At 41.6% G+C, this 19,494-nt stretch overlaps 1 protein-coding gene across 1 annotated transcript in view; it reads left to right on the forward strand.

The window, feature by feature from the left end:
- VPS13C (vacuolar protein sorting 13 homolog C) overlaps positions 1 to 19,494 on the forward strand; it is a 352,162-nt gene that overhangs the window by 214,200 nt on the left and 118,468 nt on the right. Inside the window, exons 35-42 of the mRNA XM_040413678.1 lie at positions 1,692 to 1,791; positions 3,806 to 3,936; positions 4,182 to 4,338; positions 4,435 to 4,514; positions 5,891 to 5,950; positions 7,784 to 7,952; positions 9,466 to 9,579; positions 13,329 to 13,432. Of these exons, the coding sequence (XP_040269612.1) occupies positions 1,692 to 1,791; positions 3,806 to 3,936; positions 4,182 to 4,338; positions 4,435 to 4,514; positions 5,891 to 5,950; positions 7,784 to 7,952; positions 9,466 to 9,579; positions 13,329 to 13,432 (915 nt within the window). The remainder of the gene's footprint in view (positions 1 to 1,691; positions 1,792 to 3,805; positions 3,937 to 4,181; positions 4,339 to 4,434; positions 4,515 to 5,890; positions 5,951 to 7,783; positions 7,953 to 9,465; positions 9,580 to 13,328; positions 13,433 to 19,494) is intronic.

A 19,494-nucleotide genomic window follows, 5' to 3' on the forward strand; every position in this document is an offset into this window, starting at 1 on the left:
CAAACTCCTTACCACACATTTGGGCCCCTAGAATGCCAGGGCAGTATAACTACCCCACAAGTGACCCCATTTTGGAAAGAAGAGACCCCAAGGTATTTCGTGATGGGCATAGTGAGTTCATGGAAGTTTTTATTTTTTGTCACAAGTTAGTGGAATATGAGACTTTGTAAGAAAAAAAAGAAAAAAATCATCATTTTCCGCTAACTTGTGACAAAAAATAAAAAGTTCTATGAACTCACTATGCCCATCAGCGAATACCTTAGGGTGTGTATTTTCCGAAATGGGGTCATTTGTGGGGTGTTTGTACTGTCTGGCCATTGTAGAACCTCAGGAAACATGACAGGTGCTCAGAAAGTCAGAGCTGCTTCAAAAAGCGGAAATTCACATTTTTGTACCATAGTTTGTAAACGCTATAACTTTTACCCAAACCATTTTTTTTTACCCAAACATTTTTTTTTAATCAAAGACATGTAGAACAATAAATTTAGAGCAAAATTTATATATGGATGTCGTTTTTTTTGCAAAATTTTACAACTGAAAGTGAAAAATGTCATTTTTTTGCAAAAAAATCGTTAAATTTCGATTAATAACAAAAAAAGTAAAAATGTCAGCAGCAATGAAATACCACCAAATGAAAGCTCTATTAGTGAGAAGAAAAGGAGGTAAAATTCATTTGGGTGGTAAGTTGCATGACCGAGCAATAAACGGTGAAAGTAGTGTAGGTCAGAAGTGTAAAAAGTGGCCTGGTCTTTCAGGGTGTTTAAGCACTGGGGGCTGAGGTGGTTAATATGGTCGCTGTCGCTTGCTCTGCACTCTATTTAGGAGGTCATTTACCTCACAAATAGTTAAATATCAAGTGCACGATACTAAGAGAGTGATGGTGCTACCCCTTGGGAGGATATGCAGCAGCACCACCACAACTCCCCAGGTGTAGTACACTGTGGTGTGCTCTCAAATGGTGAATTGGTGGTGTCCCTTTAGGTCCTTTATATATCAGGGTTCCTATTCTAGTGGGTGAAATGTATTCTTGTATTCCTGTATAACAGACATCCATCATTCATTCACACATCTAAGACACAGGGAGACCGAAGCTGTTGGCCTGCTGACATGTACTTGGTATCTGCTGAGCTGGACAAAACTTGTGACCCTAGTAGCTGTAATTGCAGCACTATACTGTAACCTGCCTAAAATATATGAACCATCACTACCCCACCCGACATGTTTCGCCGCGAGGCGGCTTCGTCAGGGGAGTTGGGGTAATGTACAGTATAGGGCTGCAATTACAGCTACTAGGGTCGCAAGTATTGAGCTCCTGTGACTGAACTCAATACCGGAAAACAAAAACGCTAGTGTGAAAGTACCCTTAAACGGTAACTTTGTTAGTACTGAGAGCTGGGTAGAAACCCCATTGCTGTCAGAACAGGGCTCAGGTTTATAAGCATAATGTACCTCCGTATGTATCCACTTTCGCATGGAGGTGGCTTTCTCCATCGTATTTCATTTTTGTGTGGCATTTGTCTCTAGAAGTCTTGCTTGTGACTCTGCCGTAACTTCATTTCTGCATTTAGAGGGGATTACTATACTAAAGGTATACCGGTATATCTAACCGCAATCCCTTCCCATGTGAAAAAGTACCAGTTTGGAAATGTGTAGTGAAAATCCATTGTAATAATTTATATCTTTTTTTTAAGGTCTCATTGAGTCAGGATGATTTAAATGTACTCTTCAATGTCTTGGTGGAAAATCTTGGTGAAGGTAAAGAAGGTGCTGCCGATACAGAGCAGACTACAGGTAAACTATGGGGAAGGGTCATTTTAAAAAAAAAAAAGGTTGTCCAGCTCGAAAAATGATGTTTAAGGCTGGGTTCACACTTGAGCGTTTTACAACGCGTTCAAACGCGCTGTAAAACGCTCAACACATGAAAACCAATGCTTCCCTATGGCCCTGGTTCTCACTTGAGCGTTTTACAGCGCTGAAAAACGCGCTGTAAAACGCCCTACGCTCAAACAAGTACTTGAGCTTCTTTGGGGCGTTTTGACGCGCGTTTGTGTCCATAGGACATTGCAGTCAATCACACAAACGCGCGTCAAACGCGCGTTTACTATTGCAAAAAACGCTCGTCAAAAACGCGCGTCAAAAACGCGCGTTAAACGCGCATATCAAAGACGCTCAGGTCTGAACCCAGCCTAAATGTGTTTAAGATAGAAGAGATACCACTTACTAATATACTTGAATTAACCTGAGAATCTCCAGACTGGCTCCACTCTGAGAATAGAATCTGTCAATGAGTTTGAACTGCATTGCTGCTGTATTCAGGGAGCCTGTTATGAACATGTGCTGCCCTCAGTAGTGAGAGAGACTCTGATTTCATGGTCCGTCACTTATCTGCCCTTATCTTACTATATAATGCTGGTAGCGTGCACTGGAGAAGAGTCGGGCACTGTCAAAGAGGAGTCCTGATTTATATATAGGCTTAAAGGGAAGGTGTCATCAGAAATGACCTGCAGTTTAAATCACTTTTTTTTTATGGTTAACCTATTTTAAATAATTTTTGATTTATGTTATTTTTAATTTTCCATGTCACTTTTTTATATTTAAACTAAAATAAGAGAATCCTGCAGTTTTGCACTGGCCACTATGTCTAATAATAGATACCACTTGTACAGATCACTTTACCACAGTTCTTATTCTAATCCTGCCTGTAATGATATCAGCTCTGTGTACAGATAAAACAAGATCCACCATTCACAGTAGGTGATTGTCAGAGTTCATCTATTCTTTCTTTGTACAATGACCTCTGCACAGATCACAGAACATGTCTAGAAAACTTTCCCATGTAAGTCAATGAGGTCTCCTGCTGACCATTTGTGTCAATGGCCCATGGGGCTGCCGTAAAGCAACTTTCTTACTGCTCTCTAAATGCTGTTAAGAACAGCTCAGATGGCCGCCTCCATAATCATGCTCAGGAAACGGAATAAAAAAAAATATTACAATCCGCAAATTTAAAACCGATCAGAAAAAAAGAGATGTTACTATCTAGTATTAACTGGGAGATAACATTTTTGGTGACACATTTCCTTTAAGCTCTCCTGTCCACTTGATGCTGCCTTTTTATAGAAGAAAACTCAATAAGCCGAGAGTGGATGGGGAGTGTGAGTCTATGAGTAAGGGTAAGTTCACACTTCAGTTATTGTGGGCCAAAAACACAGGAGCAGATCTTTCCATTACACCTGATCTCTGAGTAGGCTTCACTACAGGTTTTGGCTCACACTAACATGTAAATAACTGAAGTGTGAACTTGCCCTAAGTCGAGCTCTTCTCTGGTAGCACATAAGTATTCTCCTGAGCGCACTGCCAGCATTATACAGTAAGTGCTGGAAAACGCCTTACATTGGTGGGTAAGTGACTGCTGAATCTGTTAGCGCAGCAATAAAGTTCATGACCGGTTCCATAAAGTTTGTTTAGGGCTCATGCACAAGACTGTATTTTCTTTTCGTGTCGGTTCCATTTATTTATTATTATAATTTTTTTTGTAGACCGTAATGCGGAATCATTAATTTCAATGGGTCCACAAAAAAATGGAAGTTACTCTCTCTGTGTGCATTCCGTTTCCATATGGTCCGCATGTCTGTTCCGCAAAAATAAGAACATGTCCTATTATTGTCTGCACAACAGCTCTTCTGTTCCACAAAATACAGAATGTCATCCGTATTTTTTGCGGATCGCAAAATATATACACCCTTGTAGATGAGCCCTTAGATTGATGGATATAATGAAATAACTTTTTTTCATTTTTTGGTGACAGAGATTGTAAAACCTAAACAGGAGAGTGTACTCAGCACATCCTCAAAGAAGGAATTTGGTGAAATCTCTGAGCCGGAATCGGTAAAGTCCTTGTCTGAGCTGAGTCTTCTAATTAATTTTGAAATTAAAAAGGTAATACTGTCACTTCGTGTTTCAATGCTTTTTGTAGTTTCATGTATATATTTTTATTGTTGTTTTTATGTCACAGTACAAAGTGGTGAGAAGCCAGCAACAGTTAGTTCTATCAATGTATAGAGGTGGGGACCCCAGGCTGGCATACAAAGCAATAGAAAAAGTGTATTTGGCTGTATTTTCATGACTTTTTCCCTTTATGAAGCACATTTCCCCAGTATAACAAGTCTTTTCTCTTTGCCCAGGTCATGGTCCAGCTAATGAAGCAGATTAGGGGAAATTCTTCTCCATTTCATGTCATTCAGGCCTCACAGCTTGGAGCAGTAACACGGGTGGGGAACCATGAAATGACCGCAGCAGTATATTTACAAAAATTCAGCATGACATGTAATGAGTTCACAGGTAAGACTATACACCTATATGAAGTGTGTCCCATTTCTGGACATAACTCAGCATATCCGTTATTTACTGTCATTTATGTCTTCTGTACTCGCACAGGTCCCACAGGAGGACCCCTGCTTCTTATTAATTCCTCAGATGACACTAATCAACATCTTCTGAAAATGGAGTATATAAAGGTTTGCAGGCAACTTTCATGATGATTTGTATAGTGCAGCTAATGTGGGGACAAGGATGTTAAAAAAAAAAATTGTAATATACTTCATCAGGGAAAGATGTTGCTTTGTTTTAGAAAACAGGGTGTAAAGCGTCGTCTGACAGTACTGCTTAGAAGAGCCTGTCTTCAGCGTTTTACTGAGCGCTGAAGACGCCAGTTTGTCCCATACAGAGACTTCCAGCCTGCCTCTTCTCCCTGGCTGTATACATGTGCCATACCTATCACTGCCCATCACCCTGCCTATCTGATTTGTTAGGCTGTGGACAAATTCTCCTTCATAACTCTCCGTTAAAGCTTTGCTAAGAAGACTCTTTAAACTGAAACCACAGTTAGGCCGTTTTTTCCCCCCGTTTACTGGCCGTTTTTTGCGTTCCGTATACGGAACCATTAATTTCAATGGTTCTGCAAAAAAACGAAATGTACTCCGTATGGATTCCGTTTCCGTATTTCCGTTTTTCCATTCCGTTTAAAGATGGAACATGTCCTATTATTGCCCGCAAATCACGTTCCGTGGCTCCATTCAAGTCAATGGGTCCGTAAAAAAAACTGAACACATACGGAAATGCATCCATATGTCTTTCGTTTCCGTTCCATTTTTTGCGGAACCATCTGTTGAAAATGTTATGCCCAGCCTAATTTTATCATGTAATTACTGTATATGCCATACGGAAAAACGGAACAGAAATGGAAACACAACGGAAACAAAAAACGGAACAACGGATCCGTGAAAAACAGACCGCAAAACACTGAAAAAGCCATACGGTCGTGTGCAGGAGGCCTTACACTTTAAGTGTTTGGGAAATCTGTGCTTCAGCTCATCCATTCTCTGGCTACACTGACATCCAGGTGGTAAAATGGAGGGTTGTATTGCCCTCTTGTGGGCATATATAATAATACTTTTTATTTTTATTGCTCTAGCACAGGCATCCTCAAACTGTGGCCCTCCAACTGTTGCAAAATGACAACTCCCAGCATGCCTGAACAGCCTACAGGTATCAGCCTACAGCAGGGCATTGTGGGAGTTGTAGTTTTACAACAGCTGGAGGGCCGCAGTTCGAGGTTGCCTGCTCTAGCAGAGTTACCCATGCTCTGCAAACGGCATACTGCTGATTACACTTGTTGACACGAATGAATTTAGTAGAACTTGAATTGTGCAATTTCTGCAGTAACAATTCTGTGATGGTGATTATGTACACAAGTCTCCTTTCTCTATACTATACTGCTCTATGTTTTTTTTCTTTTTTAATTGCAGTATTGTAAAGAGCGTTTTGTGGTGTGGGGGAGGTGGTTTCTTTGCATTTAGCAGTTTGTGCCTATAAACTGTTTTCTTGATTTCAGGCTGACAGCAATGGGCCCGATTTTAGAACTGTTCACAGCAGTACTCTGCAGACTTTGAGTGTGAGTATAACTGGATGTTTGCTTTCAGTTGATTAGAATTGCCCATTAGTGAATATAAAGCATCTTTCTATATCTTAATCATGTTATGTTATTTGTTACTTGTCATGTTGAACATAGTGTTTTAGCTGCAGGCAGCAAGCTATAGAGTTGGTGTAATTAATATATAGTTTTGTGTGAAAAGATTCAGTAAAGTTTATTCATTCAAATTCCTGCTCATTCTGGGCTTTGAAATTACGCAGGCGGCCGTATCCGTGATTGCCAGAGACACATGTAGAGATCGATGTAAGCTTCAAAGCTCAAAATAAGCAGGAATTTAAATGTATAAATTTCAAATATTTTTGAGTCTTTTCCCATAAAATTATCTATCAATCTTCTCATCTCTTTCTGCTCTATAACCTGCTACCTGTAAGCTTACAGCGCATTTTCATGGTGACGGGTTCCCTTTAACTATTCTCCATTTTGTGGTGTGGACAGTTCATTGAAATAAAGAGTATTGTATGTGCTAAATAAAAAGCGTAAAAAATGTGGACAGCATACAACCGCCATCCTCGCACTGTCCACAGTAGGGATGAGCGAACTTGTGTTTTCGTGTTAGGCGTACAAGGTTTGGGTTTGTGTTATAAAAGAATTCCATTATGGATTCCTCTACCACAGACTGTAACTTATGGTCCGTGGTAGCGGAATCCATAACGGAATTCTTAGATAACCTGAACCTTGTACACCGAACTTGAAAACACAAGTTCACTCAACACTAGTCCACAGCTGTTTAGCAAATTATAGAACATAGAAACATAGAATGTGTCGGCAGATAAGAACCATTTGGCCCATCTAGTCTGCCCAATATACTGAATACTATGGATAGCCCCTGGCCCTATCTTATATGAAGAATGGCCTTATGCCTATCCCATGCATGCTTAAACTCCTCCACTGTATTTGCAGCTACCACTTCTGCAGGAAGGCTATTCCATGCCTCCACTACTATAGAAACATTAAACATGTCCTATTCATATCTGTTTTGTGGACAAGACTAGGCAGTTCTAGTAGGAAAATGCGGCATGCATATGGCAGTATCGTTATTTTGCAGATTCGCTAATTTGGAGACCGAAAAATATATACGGCCATGTGCTTGTAGCCTAAGGGAACTTTTGATGTGGAAATGGGCTTTAAACCAATATTCACCTGTATTTGCAAATTGTAATCAAATGCAGTCCTGACAGAGGAAATGAATCCTTCTTGCAAATATTGCTATATTAAATTGAGGTTAAACAAATGTTCTACGGCAATAGTTTCCAATGATAATACAGCATGTTATTATCAATTGTAATAAATATTGTATAAATTATCAATTGTATAAATTGTTGTTACTGATGCCAAGGATTATTCAAGTGTGCCTAGAATTCAGCTTTTTAAAAGGGTTGTCCAGGATTAGAAAAACATGGCTGCCGCCTTCCAAATTATGTCTGGTATAGCAGCTCGGCTCCATTGAAGTGAATGAGGCTGAGTTGTAGTGCCACATACAACCTGTGGACAGGCGTGTTGCGGTTTTTTGAAGAAAGCAGCAATCTTTTTCTATTCCTAGAGAACCCCTTGAAGACAGACCCTCTGACTTGTCATTATCAACAAGTACTATGCAGAAGAACATTACAAAATCAAGTATTTGAGCTCATGAAAGGCCTTTGCGTTTCTCAGTCAGTAGATTGTCAGTAGATTGTGTGTTATGGTAATGATATTACAACTGGACATGTGATTAGTTTATTTTTCGTTCTGCCGCAATGTCATAAAGTATGTTGGCTGTGCCGATTTAAAATTTTATGCATGATTTCCTTTTGCCAGTTTTCCATGACTTCACTGGACTTGGTGCTCCACACGCAAGCATTGCTATCCTTAATGAATTTTCTATCAGCTGCTCTTCCGTCTGCCGAGACCAAAGTGGCAGAGAGAGCTAAAGAAACCAAACCTGATGCAGAAGGAGAGAAAAATATTGCCACTAAACCAGACCCTGGTTAGTTATTGCTTTGTACTCTTAGATATACTTTATTTGTGATGATAGTCCCATGTTACTGAATACATGTCACAAACTGACATGACAACGATGTAAGATTGCATTAAGTTTACAGTGTATCACTTCAGTCAAGATCTTTTTTCCTATGGTGGATTTTCATAAGGTTATGCTGTAAGGGTCCCTTTACATGGACATATATATCAGGCTATTATGAGTTAAACTAAATGATCAGCTGTTCTATGCGGTGCCATCGCTGGAAGACTGCGCTCATAAATGCAGCTCTGCTCCCATTGAAGTCCACTAAAGTGCACTGTCCACTACAATGTAGACAGTACTTTGGAGTTTCGCCGCTGACTTCCGGCGACGGAGTCGCGTTGAACAGCTCATGTTGCAGAACATGAAAAATAAACTAGAAAACCAGTGCATTATTTGTCTTCCCCTCGATGATAGTACACGTGAGACAGGAACTTTAGGAGTCTTGAGTTGGCTTAAGACAGTATATAATTTTTGTCTACACAGTGAGCGTGGCCATTTTGTTGGAAGGAATCTCCTACCTAGTTACTAATAAAAATAGATTTGGTAACCGCACCAGCTATAGTACATACAGCTGAATAGATAATCTGCCTACTTATGCAGTGATAATTCCTCCTTTCATTGCATAATTGTGTAGATTGGCCTTTCAGCAGCTTCAAAAAGCTAGGTAGCATGTGGTGGTATCCTGGAGAACACACTACATTTATATTCTATACGCATGGTTGTCCTGATATTGTATTTAGGATCTTTGTAGTGATAAATCCCTTTATATAGCTAGACCAGTTTACCGTTCAGGATCCTGGAAAAGCTCTTCCAGTCTCTATGTATCTCATTTGCAACCTGCTGATGACAGTCTGTGAAACTCTAATCTCAGCGGCAACTTCCGTCTGAGAAAATCCTGCTTGAAGCCTCGCAATGGCGAGGTACTGTTGATCAATTGTTAGGTGTCGTCTTGGTCTCATGATGTCAAAATGTGAACAGCATGATGAGGAGGACTGTTTAAATACCTATTCTAATTGAACCAGGAAATTTATTGGGCGATCCATGGATCAACCACCTGTTGTGAATCCTTGTTGGAGAACAGCAAGTTGTGCAAAAAGTACTGACATATTGAACATTCAAAAGTTTAGAGAAGGTCACATTAAGTTCCCCTGTAAAGGTTAGAGTGCATTTTAGGTTCATCCTAAAATTTCACCCACAAGCCAAATATCCCTAAATTTTTGTGAGTACTAAAATGGGTAAAAAACAAAATCACCAAACCTGAATTCCTACATTCTTGCGTGAACTAGGTCCTGTGCCCTCATAGGCAGAATCTCACTTTACTGCATGCTTACAAACCTTGCTCCAATTTTATTATACAGTATATGTTTATATTGTTCCTTCTTTTCAGGAAAAATGCTGACCGTATTCTAGACCATTTCAGGTTTTTTTTCTGCTTGTATTGCTTTTATAAACAACACTTTTACCATTGTTTCACCAGTATTGGGAACATTCGAACAGGATATCATTGACTTGAAGATTTCTGCAACTTTAAATGCCTTTAATATTTTTGTTTGTGATGAATCCTGCAACATTGCCGACATTAGGATACAGGGTAAGTCCGCCACAGCAAGAGAAAAGGTTGAGATATTTTAGTATCACTTAATATTAAATTTGTAGTTAGATTGGAAAGGGGTAGCGCACACTAGAAGAACAACTAATAGGTTGTGTACAGATGGAATTGTACACAGGATGTAGGAGGAAAGTAACTGGATACAGGATATGGATGAAGTAACTGGAAATGTTGCTACCATTAGTTAACTATAGAACCAGCACTAGTAGGCTTAAGGGCTCATTCAGACGGCCGTATGCTGTCCGCAAAAATACTGAATGCTATCCGTTTTTTTGCGGATCCGCAAAAAAAATGAAACATGTCCTATACTTGTCCGTGAAAATCAGGACATGGCCCCATTGAAGTCTATGGGTCCGCAAAAATACTGAATGCTATCCGTTTTCTTGCAGATCCGTTTTTTTGCGGATCCGCAAAAAAACGGATAGCATTCAGTATTTTTGCGGACAGCATACGGCCGTCTGAATGAGCCCTAAGGCTGTGGGCGCCTTTGTAAGTATTGCATTGTACTTCTTATTCTGGTTTCAAAAATGTTTTAGAGTAAGTCTTTAATAAAAAAAAAAAAAATGCTCAACCAATTGTCGTCTGCATCCTGCATCTTTTTACATACAATGCTGACTGCTCTTTCCTTCACTGTGAGATCTGTCAAAGAAGCAGTCTGAAGGCTTGTTCTTTAGCCCTCATCTCTGCTTTCTTAAGAGCGATACACCTATGAAAAAGATGGCCTATACATGTACATAATTTAGCAGGTGCAATCCTGAAATATATAATACCAATAAATAACAAACTAGCACACTGCTTCAAAATTATATAAAAATGTTCTTTATTAAATATACATGATTAAAAGAAACAAATACATGATATCCCCAGTCAAAACGACATGAAGGTGTATCAATACTGGTTCCAGGATTGATGTGCCTTCATGTTGTTTTGACAATTTTTAATCGTATTATTGGAGGCCACAAAAGACCATGGATATAGCTGCTGACACTAGGAGGCTACACTAAGCTTGAAAAAGAAAGTGTTAGCTTCTCCTCCTCAGCTATACCCCTGCTGCAGACACTGAGCTAATCAGTTTTAGCCTAGTGTCCAAAGGACGCATACATACCCACCATGCAAGTCTGCTGAAGACCTTTATATTTTGGGCGTACAGGCGGTCGCAAACCACCTGTAATCTGACAAATCAGGAGGGAGACCAAAAGATCCCCAAGCCTGCTGCTCGTTGCCTACCTGTACAAAGCAAGGAGGAACAGTGGATAACAAATCTGCCGTTATCCACCATGAATCAAGTCACCGTAGCTGCTGGAAACTGCTAAGTCCTCTCTTTATTCCAGTGTAGATTCTCTCCCCAAGGGGCAACACATTGACTAAAGTAATACAGCTGGAGCTAGGGAGGACAGAAACCGATGAGAAGGGAATTATATTACGGACCTTCTTTCCCTCTCCCATTATTGCACAGTAACATCCTGGAGGAACAGGAATTTCTTTCCCTTGTTCTCCTATGTGGCTCTGAAGGGGTTAAAGGGGTTGTCTCATGTCACTGGTACTATGGCAAGATGAGACACAGTCCCGAACACCTCCCAGCCGGGAAAAATCTGAGAACTCTGACGCTCTCCTGTTTTAGTAGGTCCAATTGCCGTGCATGAGATCTACGGAAACCGCTGTAGGACAGCAAGCTATGCTGTGTCCCTAACTCTGAGACAGTGTAACGCTCTGCGGTTTCCCATCTGGGAAGTGGTCGAGACTGTCTCATTTCGTTCTAGTAACGGCAAGATGAGACAACCCCTTTAACAGGCCCTGTCCTCAGACTCTAACCAGGCCGCTGTCGTATTTAACTTCCTTTTCTCTCTCTAATGTGGTTCCCATTTTACCTTGCTCTCTTCCTATGGGGACTCTGGCCCTGGGTATCACAGTCCGATGGAGCGGGATAATAATAGGTCGTGGGTCCCACCTGCAAGCTGTGGGCTCTTCTATTCACAGATGGCAAGGACAGCCTTCATTCTCTCTAGCCTGTGCCTTCATTCTCACCGGTCCGTCCTTTCCTCAGCGTCTTCACTCCCTACCGGAGGGCTCAGTAGGCCCCCGGCGCCACCTCTACTAGAGTCTCACGCAGTGTCCCCCAGGCTAGGCCTGAACCCTGTAGGTGGAGCTCCCAGCGCACGCTTCCACCCTGTTCAGCTTACTCCGGTGGTGCTTGCCTTTCTTTCTCCAGTCTTCTCCCTGGCAATGAGAACTAATTGAGGCCAAAGCTTTTGCAGCCCAGTGGGGCATATGTCCAACAGCCCCTCTTGACCACTTTCCACCCCCTCTCCATCTTCCCTGTCTGGGGGAGGGGACTCCCCCCCCCCCCCCCCCCAATTCACCATCTCCAACTAAATCCAAGGTTCCCCTTCTGTCCCGTCCCCTCAATCTAAATGAGGCCACAGCTTTGCAGCCTACTACAGTACACTACAAATCCAGTGACCCCTCGGCACAGCCCGGTGTGGTTCAAAATCTCTGGACAGGCATTCTGCTGGCCCGCTTCCTTATCCGCCCGCTTCCAATCCTTATGAAGTTTTGGGGTGCAACAGACATCTGCCTTCACCCACTTAATAGGTGAGGAAATTCAAATATTACTACAAACTGCGTTAGTCAGGCCTTCGCAGTTCTGGCATGCATCATGCCCATGTACCCTCTCTGTAGAAGGACTAAGGCATCACTATTAAATGATGTTTATGGTCGACTCTGGCACACACCAGGTACTCATATCAGCAGGCATGTTCTTTGCGCTATTGCTGGGTTGTGTCTTCCAAACATTTGATTACCGCATTATGCCCTTCAGCGAGAAGAGAAATTGCATTATCACTTGATGCAGTAGCTAACAAACCTACTTGGTTCCAACATGCATTGGACACCTCGTTACTCCCCTCTTTTAGATTGAGTATTTGTGCTAGGACTGGATGCTCTAGCTGCATCCACATGATCTCTTCATTAGGTGGAGTATTTACGCTAGTACTAGATGCTATAGCTGCATCCACATCATCTCTAGATGCTGTAGCTGCATCTGCATTACCCCCTTCATTAGGTGGAGTATTTATGCTAGTACTAGATGCTGTAGCTGCATCTGCATTACCCCCTTCATTAGGTGGAGTATTTATGCTAGTACTAGATGCTGTAGCTGCATCTGCATTACCCCCTTCATTAGGTGGAGTATTTATGCTAGTACTAGATGCTGTAGCTGCATCTGCATTACCCCCTTCATTAGGTGGAGTATTTATGCTAGTACTAGATGCTGTAGCTGCATCCGCATTACCCCCTGTTAGTGTTTTTAATAAAGCCACATTGGACAAATGTTTTTAGCCAAAAATAAGTAAAGTAATGCAGTAATAGAAAAAGGCATTCAAAGTAATCCATAACCATTAAGTGGCCATATTGTGGCATAAAGCACTATTGAGTTAATTAATAATTAAGAAAATGCAATCATTGAGTAACAGGAGGTTGGGGCAATTTCTGTTTTTGTTCCACAGTTACAATGTCACACAAGTCATTCTGGTGGTTTTCACGGAATGAGAAAAAAAACATTTAGGAAGCATAACTACCTCTTTACCACTTTTTTTGTTTGCTCGTTGGTGTGTAAAGTATTTGTTCATTTATCCTGTTACTAACCAAGGACAATAGAAATTGAGCTTGATGACTTTGGATACACATTTTCAAGTGCTTTATCATAATAATTTTACTCATTTTTTTGCTTCAAGGTATGGATGCCTCTTTTACTGTGCAGGCCCAGAAGAAAGATCTGTTTGCCCGTCTCCGTGATATTGTTGTCACTGATGTAGATCCTAAAACTATTCATCGAAAGGTAAAGCAGAACTTGTTTTTTTTTTGTTTGTAGACCTACAGTAAAACTTAAGTACAGTACAAATAATAAAGTTCTGCACTCGTCTTAGTAGCATTGAAAAGTTCCAGAGTACGGTACATCTCTTATATAATCTAGGGTCTTTCAGGTTCAGTTGGTAAGACCATTTTCAGAAGTTGTACATTATTTCTTTCTTTTTCCACATTGACAATCTGCAAGACGATGCAATACAATGCTAGTTGTAGAGTGGGTTTACCAACCCCATTTACATTTGATAAAATGTAAAATTCTGCATGCACTTTTTTGCTGAATTTGGCTACATATTTCACTCTCTGCAATGCAAAAGTTGAAATTCATGCAAAAACCACAGAGAAATCTATTTCTATGCATGAAGGTTTACTGCACATTCATGCCAAAACCAACTGTGGTAAATTTCTGTGACTTCTGAACATAAGCCAATACTGTCACAAGTCTGTTTTCTCAGCCAGATGTTCAGAGGTGTATAATCAGTGGCTTGTTCAGATTGGAAAAAGGGGTTGTCCAACAAAACAGAAAATTTCAGTTAAGGCAGGAGGTGTTTAAAAAAAATAAATAAAAAAAAATACATTTTAAAAAAATCACTCACCCTTTAAAAGTCACACCACTCAAGCACCATGCCTCCTGTCCCTCTGCACATGTCACTGCTGAGGCTAGTGATTGGCTACAGCTGTCATGTAAAAGGTAATCGAGCGTCATCACTTCCGATCCAGCAGAGATCAAAAATTACGATGACAGGAGCTGTAGTGCTGGAACAGTAATATTTTCTTTTTTTAAATCAGATCATTTTTATTGAATATTTTCAAAACAAAAGATACAACATCTAAAAATCCCCCCCCTCCCACAAAACCCACCAGGGCAAGAGCAATCCATCAAAGTCCCACCATAACATTAGGTTCCACCGTGTCAGCAAGGCAATATTTCAAAGCACAATACAGGGTTACATTCCAGTATAAATCCACATTTCAAGCTACAATCTGCGTTATTCATTTACCCACATGTCTAATATTATGTTACATCGCGTACATATTTCAAAAGCCCCCCGAAGCGATTATGTCAAATACACAAATAAACAAAACCCCACAGATATCCCTAAAGTACTCCTTGTACCCCTTTTATTAAACTCTTCCATACCCTCATTCATACACATTCCCATTCCCTTACACTTGAATATTGTAATGTTGGATCCATCGTGACCAAATTTTTTCAAATTTTTTTAAACCGTTTCTTTTATGATATACATATTTTTCAAGGCGTACCAGCAAATGCACTTTATTTTCCAGCTCACTCGTCCCTGGCGGCTGTCTATCCAACCAGTGAAACGCTATCACCTTTCTCGCCTGATACAACACTCGGAGGATAGCTAATCTTTTCTCAGGCACCACTTCAGACAGTTCCACACATCCCAATATACAGGTCACAATCGACATATCAATTCTAACTTCGAATACATTCCTTACTATCCCCTCCACTCCCTTCCAGTATCTCCTTAGTCTGGGGCAGTTCCACATTAAGTGAATAAGATCCGCATTCGCCACATCACATCTCGGACAACAATCATCCATTCTGTACCCAATTTTCTTCAAAAGGATTGGTGTTTTATATACACGATGTAGCAACAGGAGTTGAGACACTATGAGCCTCACTCACCGCCACCTGAGTAAATTCTTCTAGGACAGTGTCCCATTGCTCCTCCGTTAGATCCGGAGCATCCTTCTTCCACTTCTCATATAGCTTAAACTCCTGCTTTTTGAACTGTTTTTCCGTTAGACAGGCATAATTCAACGAGAACTCCTGCTGAACCTCCACTAGACTTTACCAAATCTATTACTGAGTTTTTCTGCGCTGGACGTACTTCCCCCACCTTTCCTTGGGCTCGTAATGCGTGTCTAAGTTGCAGGTATAGATAGAATTGTGACTTCTGCAACTCAAATTCCTGTTGCAACTGAGTATATTCTTTGAGGACATTATTATCATATAATTGTTTCATATATTTAAGCCCTTTTTCTTTCCACACCTGAACTCCGTTAACTTTATGTATTTCTTTATACATGAAATTCGGCCAAATATGGGTGAGATCAGAGTACCCCTGTATGTCCATAATTTCCCTAGCCTTCCACCACGTATTATGAATGGAGCGCAATATCCCATATGTACTGCCCATTTTGTGAAACGTGCCATCCTCCAGAGATGCCCTTAGATTATCACTCCCCACCATAGCCTGAATAATTTTGCTGGCTGTGCCCAAGCCCTCCATCGACTCCCATCCTCTCATATGCTGCAGTTGTGCCGCCAGATAATATATCCATGGATCCGGAAGTCCCAGACCTCCATTAGTCTTGGGTCTACATAAAGTCGCTAATTTAATGCGGGGTGTGCCTTTCTTCCATATAAGGTCCCTAAATATTGCATTTACCAAATAAAAGAGTCTCAAAGGAAGCCATACTGGCGAGTTATGCAACAGGTATAAAAGCTGAGGCATCATTATCATTTTGATTAGGTTATTCCTTCCTATCAAGGATAATGGTAGTTTTATCCAGGCATTCACCTTCTGCTTAAATTTTTGTAACAAGGGGGTGATGTTCAGTTTTTCAAAATCTGAATTGTCACATGAAATCTGGATACCCAGGTATTTAAAAGACTGAACAACCTGTAATCCGTCGACACACGAGCTGACCTGAGCATTATCCCCCTTCAGAGGCATTAGCACTGATTTCATCCAATTGATGCATAGACCTGACAGTTTCCCAAATCTGTCAATCACCTCCATAGCTGCTGGAAGAGATGTCTTCCAATCATCGAGAAATAGTAACAGGTCGTCTGCATATAAAGCTACTTTCTCTGTTAGGGTGCCATACGTGAAGCCCTTAATCCTCTCAGATGCTCGAATAGCCTCTGCTAATGGCTCCACTGCAATCGCGAACAACAGAGGCGACAGAGGGCAACCTTGCCGCGTCCCCCTGTGTAATACAAAACTATCAGAAAGATTACCGTTAACTCTGATTCTAGCTGATGGATTATTATAGAGAAGTTGCACCCATCCTATAAATGCACCACCAAACCCCATTTTCTGCAGCACTTTCCACAAGTACCTCCATTCCACACTATCAAATGCTTTGGCCGCATCAAGAGATGCGACCGCTGCATCCGGAGTATTGACCTGCCCTTGAATATTTAGGAAAAGGCGCCTGATGTTGACCGCTGTAGACATATTTGGCATTAAGCCGGCCTGATCTGGGTGAATAAGATTAGAGATAATTGTGTTCAACCGATTGGCCAACACTTTAGCAAGAATCTTAACATCCACCTGGAGTAAAGAAATGGGCCTATAAGACTCCGCCTCCAATGTATCCTTACCCGGTTTTGGTAGGACCACAATTGTCGCCTCAGTCATGCTGGGGGGCAATTTTTTCTGTGTCTTTGCCTCCCTAAAAACCTCTAAAAGCTGAGGCAGCATCACCGAGGCAAACCGCTTATAGATCTCTACTGGTAACCCGTCCCCTCCTGGAGCCTTATTGTTAGACATACTGGATAGCGCTGTCTCCATTTCAGTGACGTTATAGGAGAGTCCAATGTATCCCGCTGTTCAACTGTGAGTATCGGCAATTGCAGACCCCAAAAGAAATGACTCTATCTCTACATCTGAAGCTGTTAATCTGGAAGTGTATAGACTTAGATAGAACTCCTTCATAATCCCCAGTATCTGTTCCGGAGCCTCGCACTGAACTCCCGATACATTCTTAAGTGCCGCTATATAACCTGTAGAACGTTGTGCTCTAGACACCATTGCCAACATTCTTCCTGTCTTTTCTCCCTCTTCATAATATACTTGCTTCTGGAAGAATTGTTTATTCCTAGCGTTAAGCAATAGCCTATCATTAAGCTCCTTTTGTGCCTCCTCCCATAACACCCTATGCACTACGGTAGGCTGCTCAACATATTTAGCTTCTGCCACCTCCATTGCTCTCGTTAATGCCTGTACCCTAGCTCTAGTTTCACTTTTTTTCCTGTTCACCTGTGCTATAAGCAATCCTCTCATATAAGCTTTCATAGTGTCCCATACCATCAGCCGTGAGGTTGTATGCAAATTAGTTCTAAAAAAACTCCTCCAGTTGCTCCTTAATACTACTCACGTCTGCTAATATAGGTAACCAGAAAGGGTTAAACGCCCATGACTTACCACTCCCTATTCTTGGCGGTACAAAGGTAGCGGACAACAATAAAGGAGAATGATCCGTCAGTCTCCTGGCAAGGTATTTAATATCTTGTACTAAACTCCCCATTTCCTTGTTCACCAGTGCCAAGTCTATTCTAGACAATGAACTAAAGGAGCTAGAACAGCATGAGTATTGCTTTACCTGCGGATTTCTTTCTCTCCAAATGTCTATCAGAGACACCTCCTGCAATAGTCTACCAAACGGAGTGTAATTTCCTATTGAATCTCTCCCTGCCATCCCCATTCTATCCAAACTAGAGCATATCACATTATTAAAGTCCCCCATTATGAGTACTGGAACCCCAGGGAAATCTGCTATAAAAGATAAGATCTTCCTGACTACAAGTGGGGAGTACGGTGGTGGGACATACACCCCACATACAACACACAATTGGCTGTACAAAGTGCCATATAGGCATACAAAGCATCCATCATCATCCACCTTGCTAGAGAGGCAGCAAAACTGGATGTTCTTATGAATTAAGATACTGACCCCCCTAGCATATGTGGAATACGTGGAGTGAAATCCCACCCCCGCCCAGGAAGGCCTGAGTAACTGTACCTGCTCCGGCAATAAATGAGTCTCCTGAAGGCAGCATATGAGAGGATGTAGCGGTCGAATGCTCTCAAGTATCGCTCTCCTTTTGGCTGTATCTTTAATCCCTCGCACATTCCAGCTAAGAAATTTAACGCAATTAGCCATTAGTATTATGTACTGTTCTTTTCGCTCTGGAGGATGGCACACCACATTCCACTGCACACACAGCCACCCACAGCCTTGCATCCATACATTCCTGGAAACACTCTGCCCCATAACATTCCCCCCCCCCCCTTATAAACCTTGCCATTTGGTGGCAAAAACTAAAGAACTCTTTAATACACTGGCCTTTCCGACAGGCCCCACAACATGCCCAATTACTAGGCCCGTGAGACTATACTACACCTGTCAGCTAGGCCAGTTGTGATCCTCTGCTGAAAACAATACCAGCAATAAGGAACACAGCTAGATATAGCTTAGAGATTTTGACTGTGCAAACGATAAGTCGTCCACACACACCGTAGTTATAGCTGGTCGCCATTCCACACCCCACACTTTACCCGGATATATAACATACGTTGCTTATAACACGCATCATCTAAACCCTCATCATATTTCCAAGACATATTAGCTGAGCTATCCTTAGAATGTTTCCCACCGAACTCATTCCTGTCTCGTATTATACCTCATAATACTCCAATTCCTATTCAGCAGTGAACATATGAACCTTTACCCCAACTCTCATTTCCGTTCCACTCTACTTTGCTTTCAACAGGAAATCAATGTAGAAAATACCCCAAAATAGAGAAGTATGCATATGAGAAGTAGCTATATTCAAGCAGTCATCTGCATCAAAGATGGCATCAAAGTTGGCAAGGCCCCTCAAGCAGGAGGCTGCTGTTCCACTCGTATCTGCCGTTCATTTCTGTCCAGCCATTTTGCCGCCTCCCTGGGATCCTCAAAGAAGCTTGTTGTATTCAGGGCCACCACTCGCAGTTTGGCCGGGTAAAGCATGGAGTAAGGCACTCCCATACTTCTCAGCCGCTTTTTAATGTCCAGGAACCGGGCTCTTCTTTTCTGGACCTCCATAGAGTAATCCGGATATAGTGATATTTTATGTCCTTCCACGGAAATATCCGGCATTTCTCTGGCCTTACGGAGCAAGATATCCCTATCTCTGTAATGCAATAGCTTAGCCAGCACTGTCCTCGGAGGGGCCCCAGGTGGCAGAGGCCTAGTAGGCACCCTATGGGCACGTTCCACAGCAAACAGCGG

This window comes from Bufo bufo, chromosome 1, assembly GCF_905171765.1.
Source record: "Bufo bufo chromosome 1, aBufBuf1.1, whole genome shotgun sequence".
Classification (NCBI taxonomy): domain Eukaryota; kingdom Metazoa; phylum Chordata; class Amphibia; order Anura; family Bufonidae; genus Bufo; species Bufo bufo.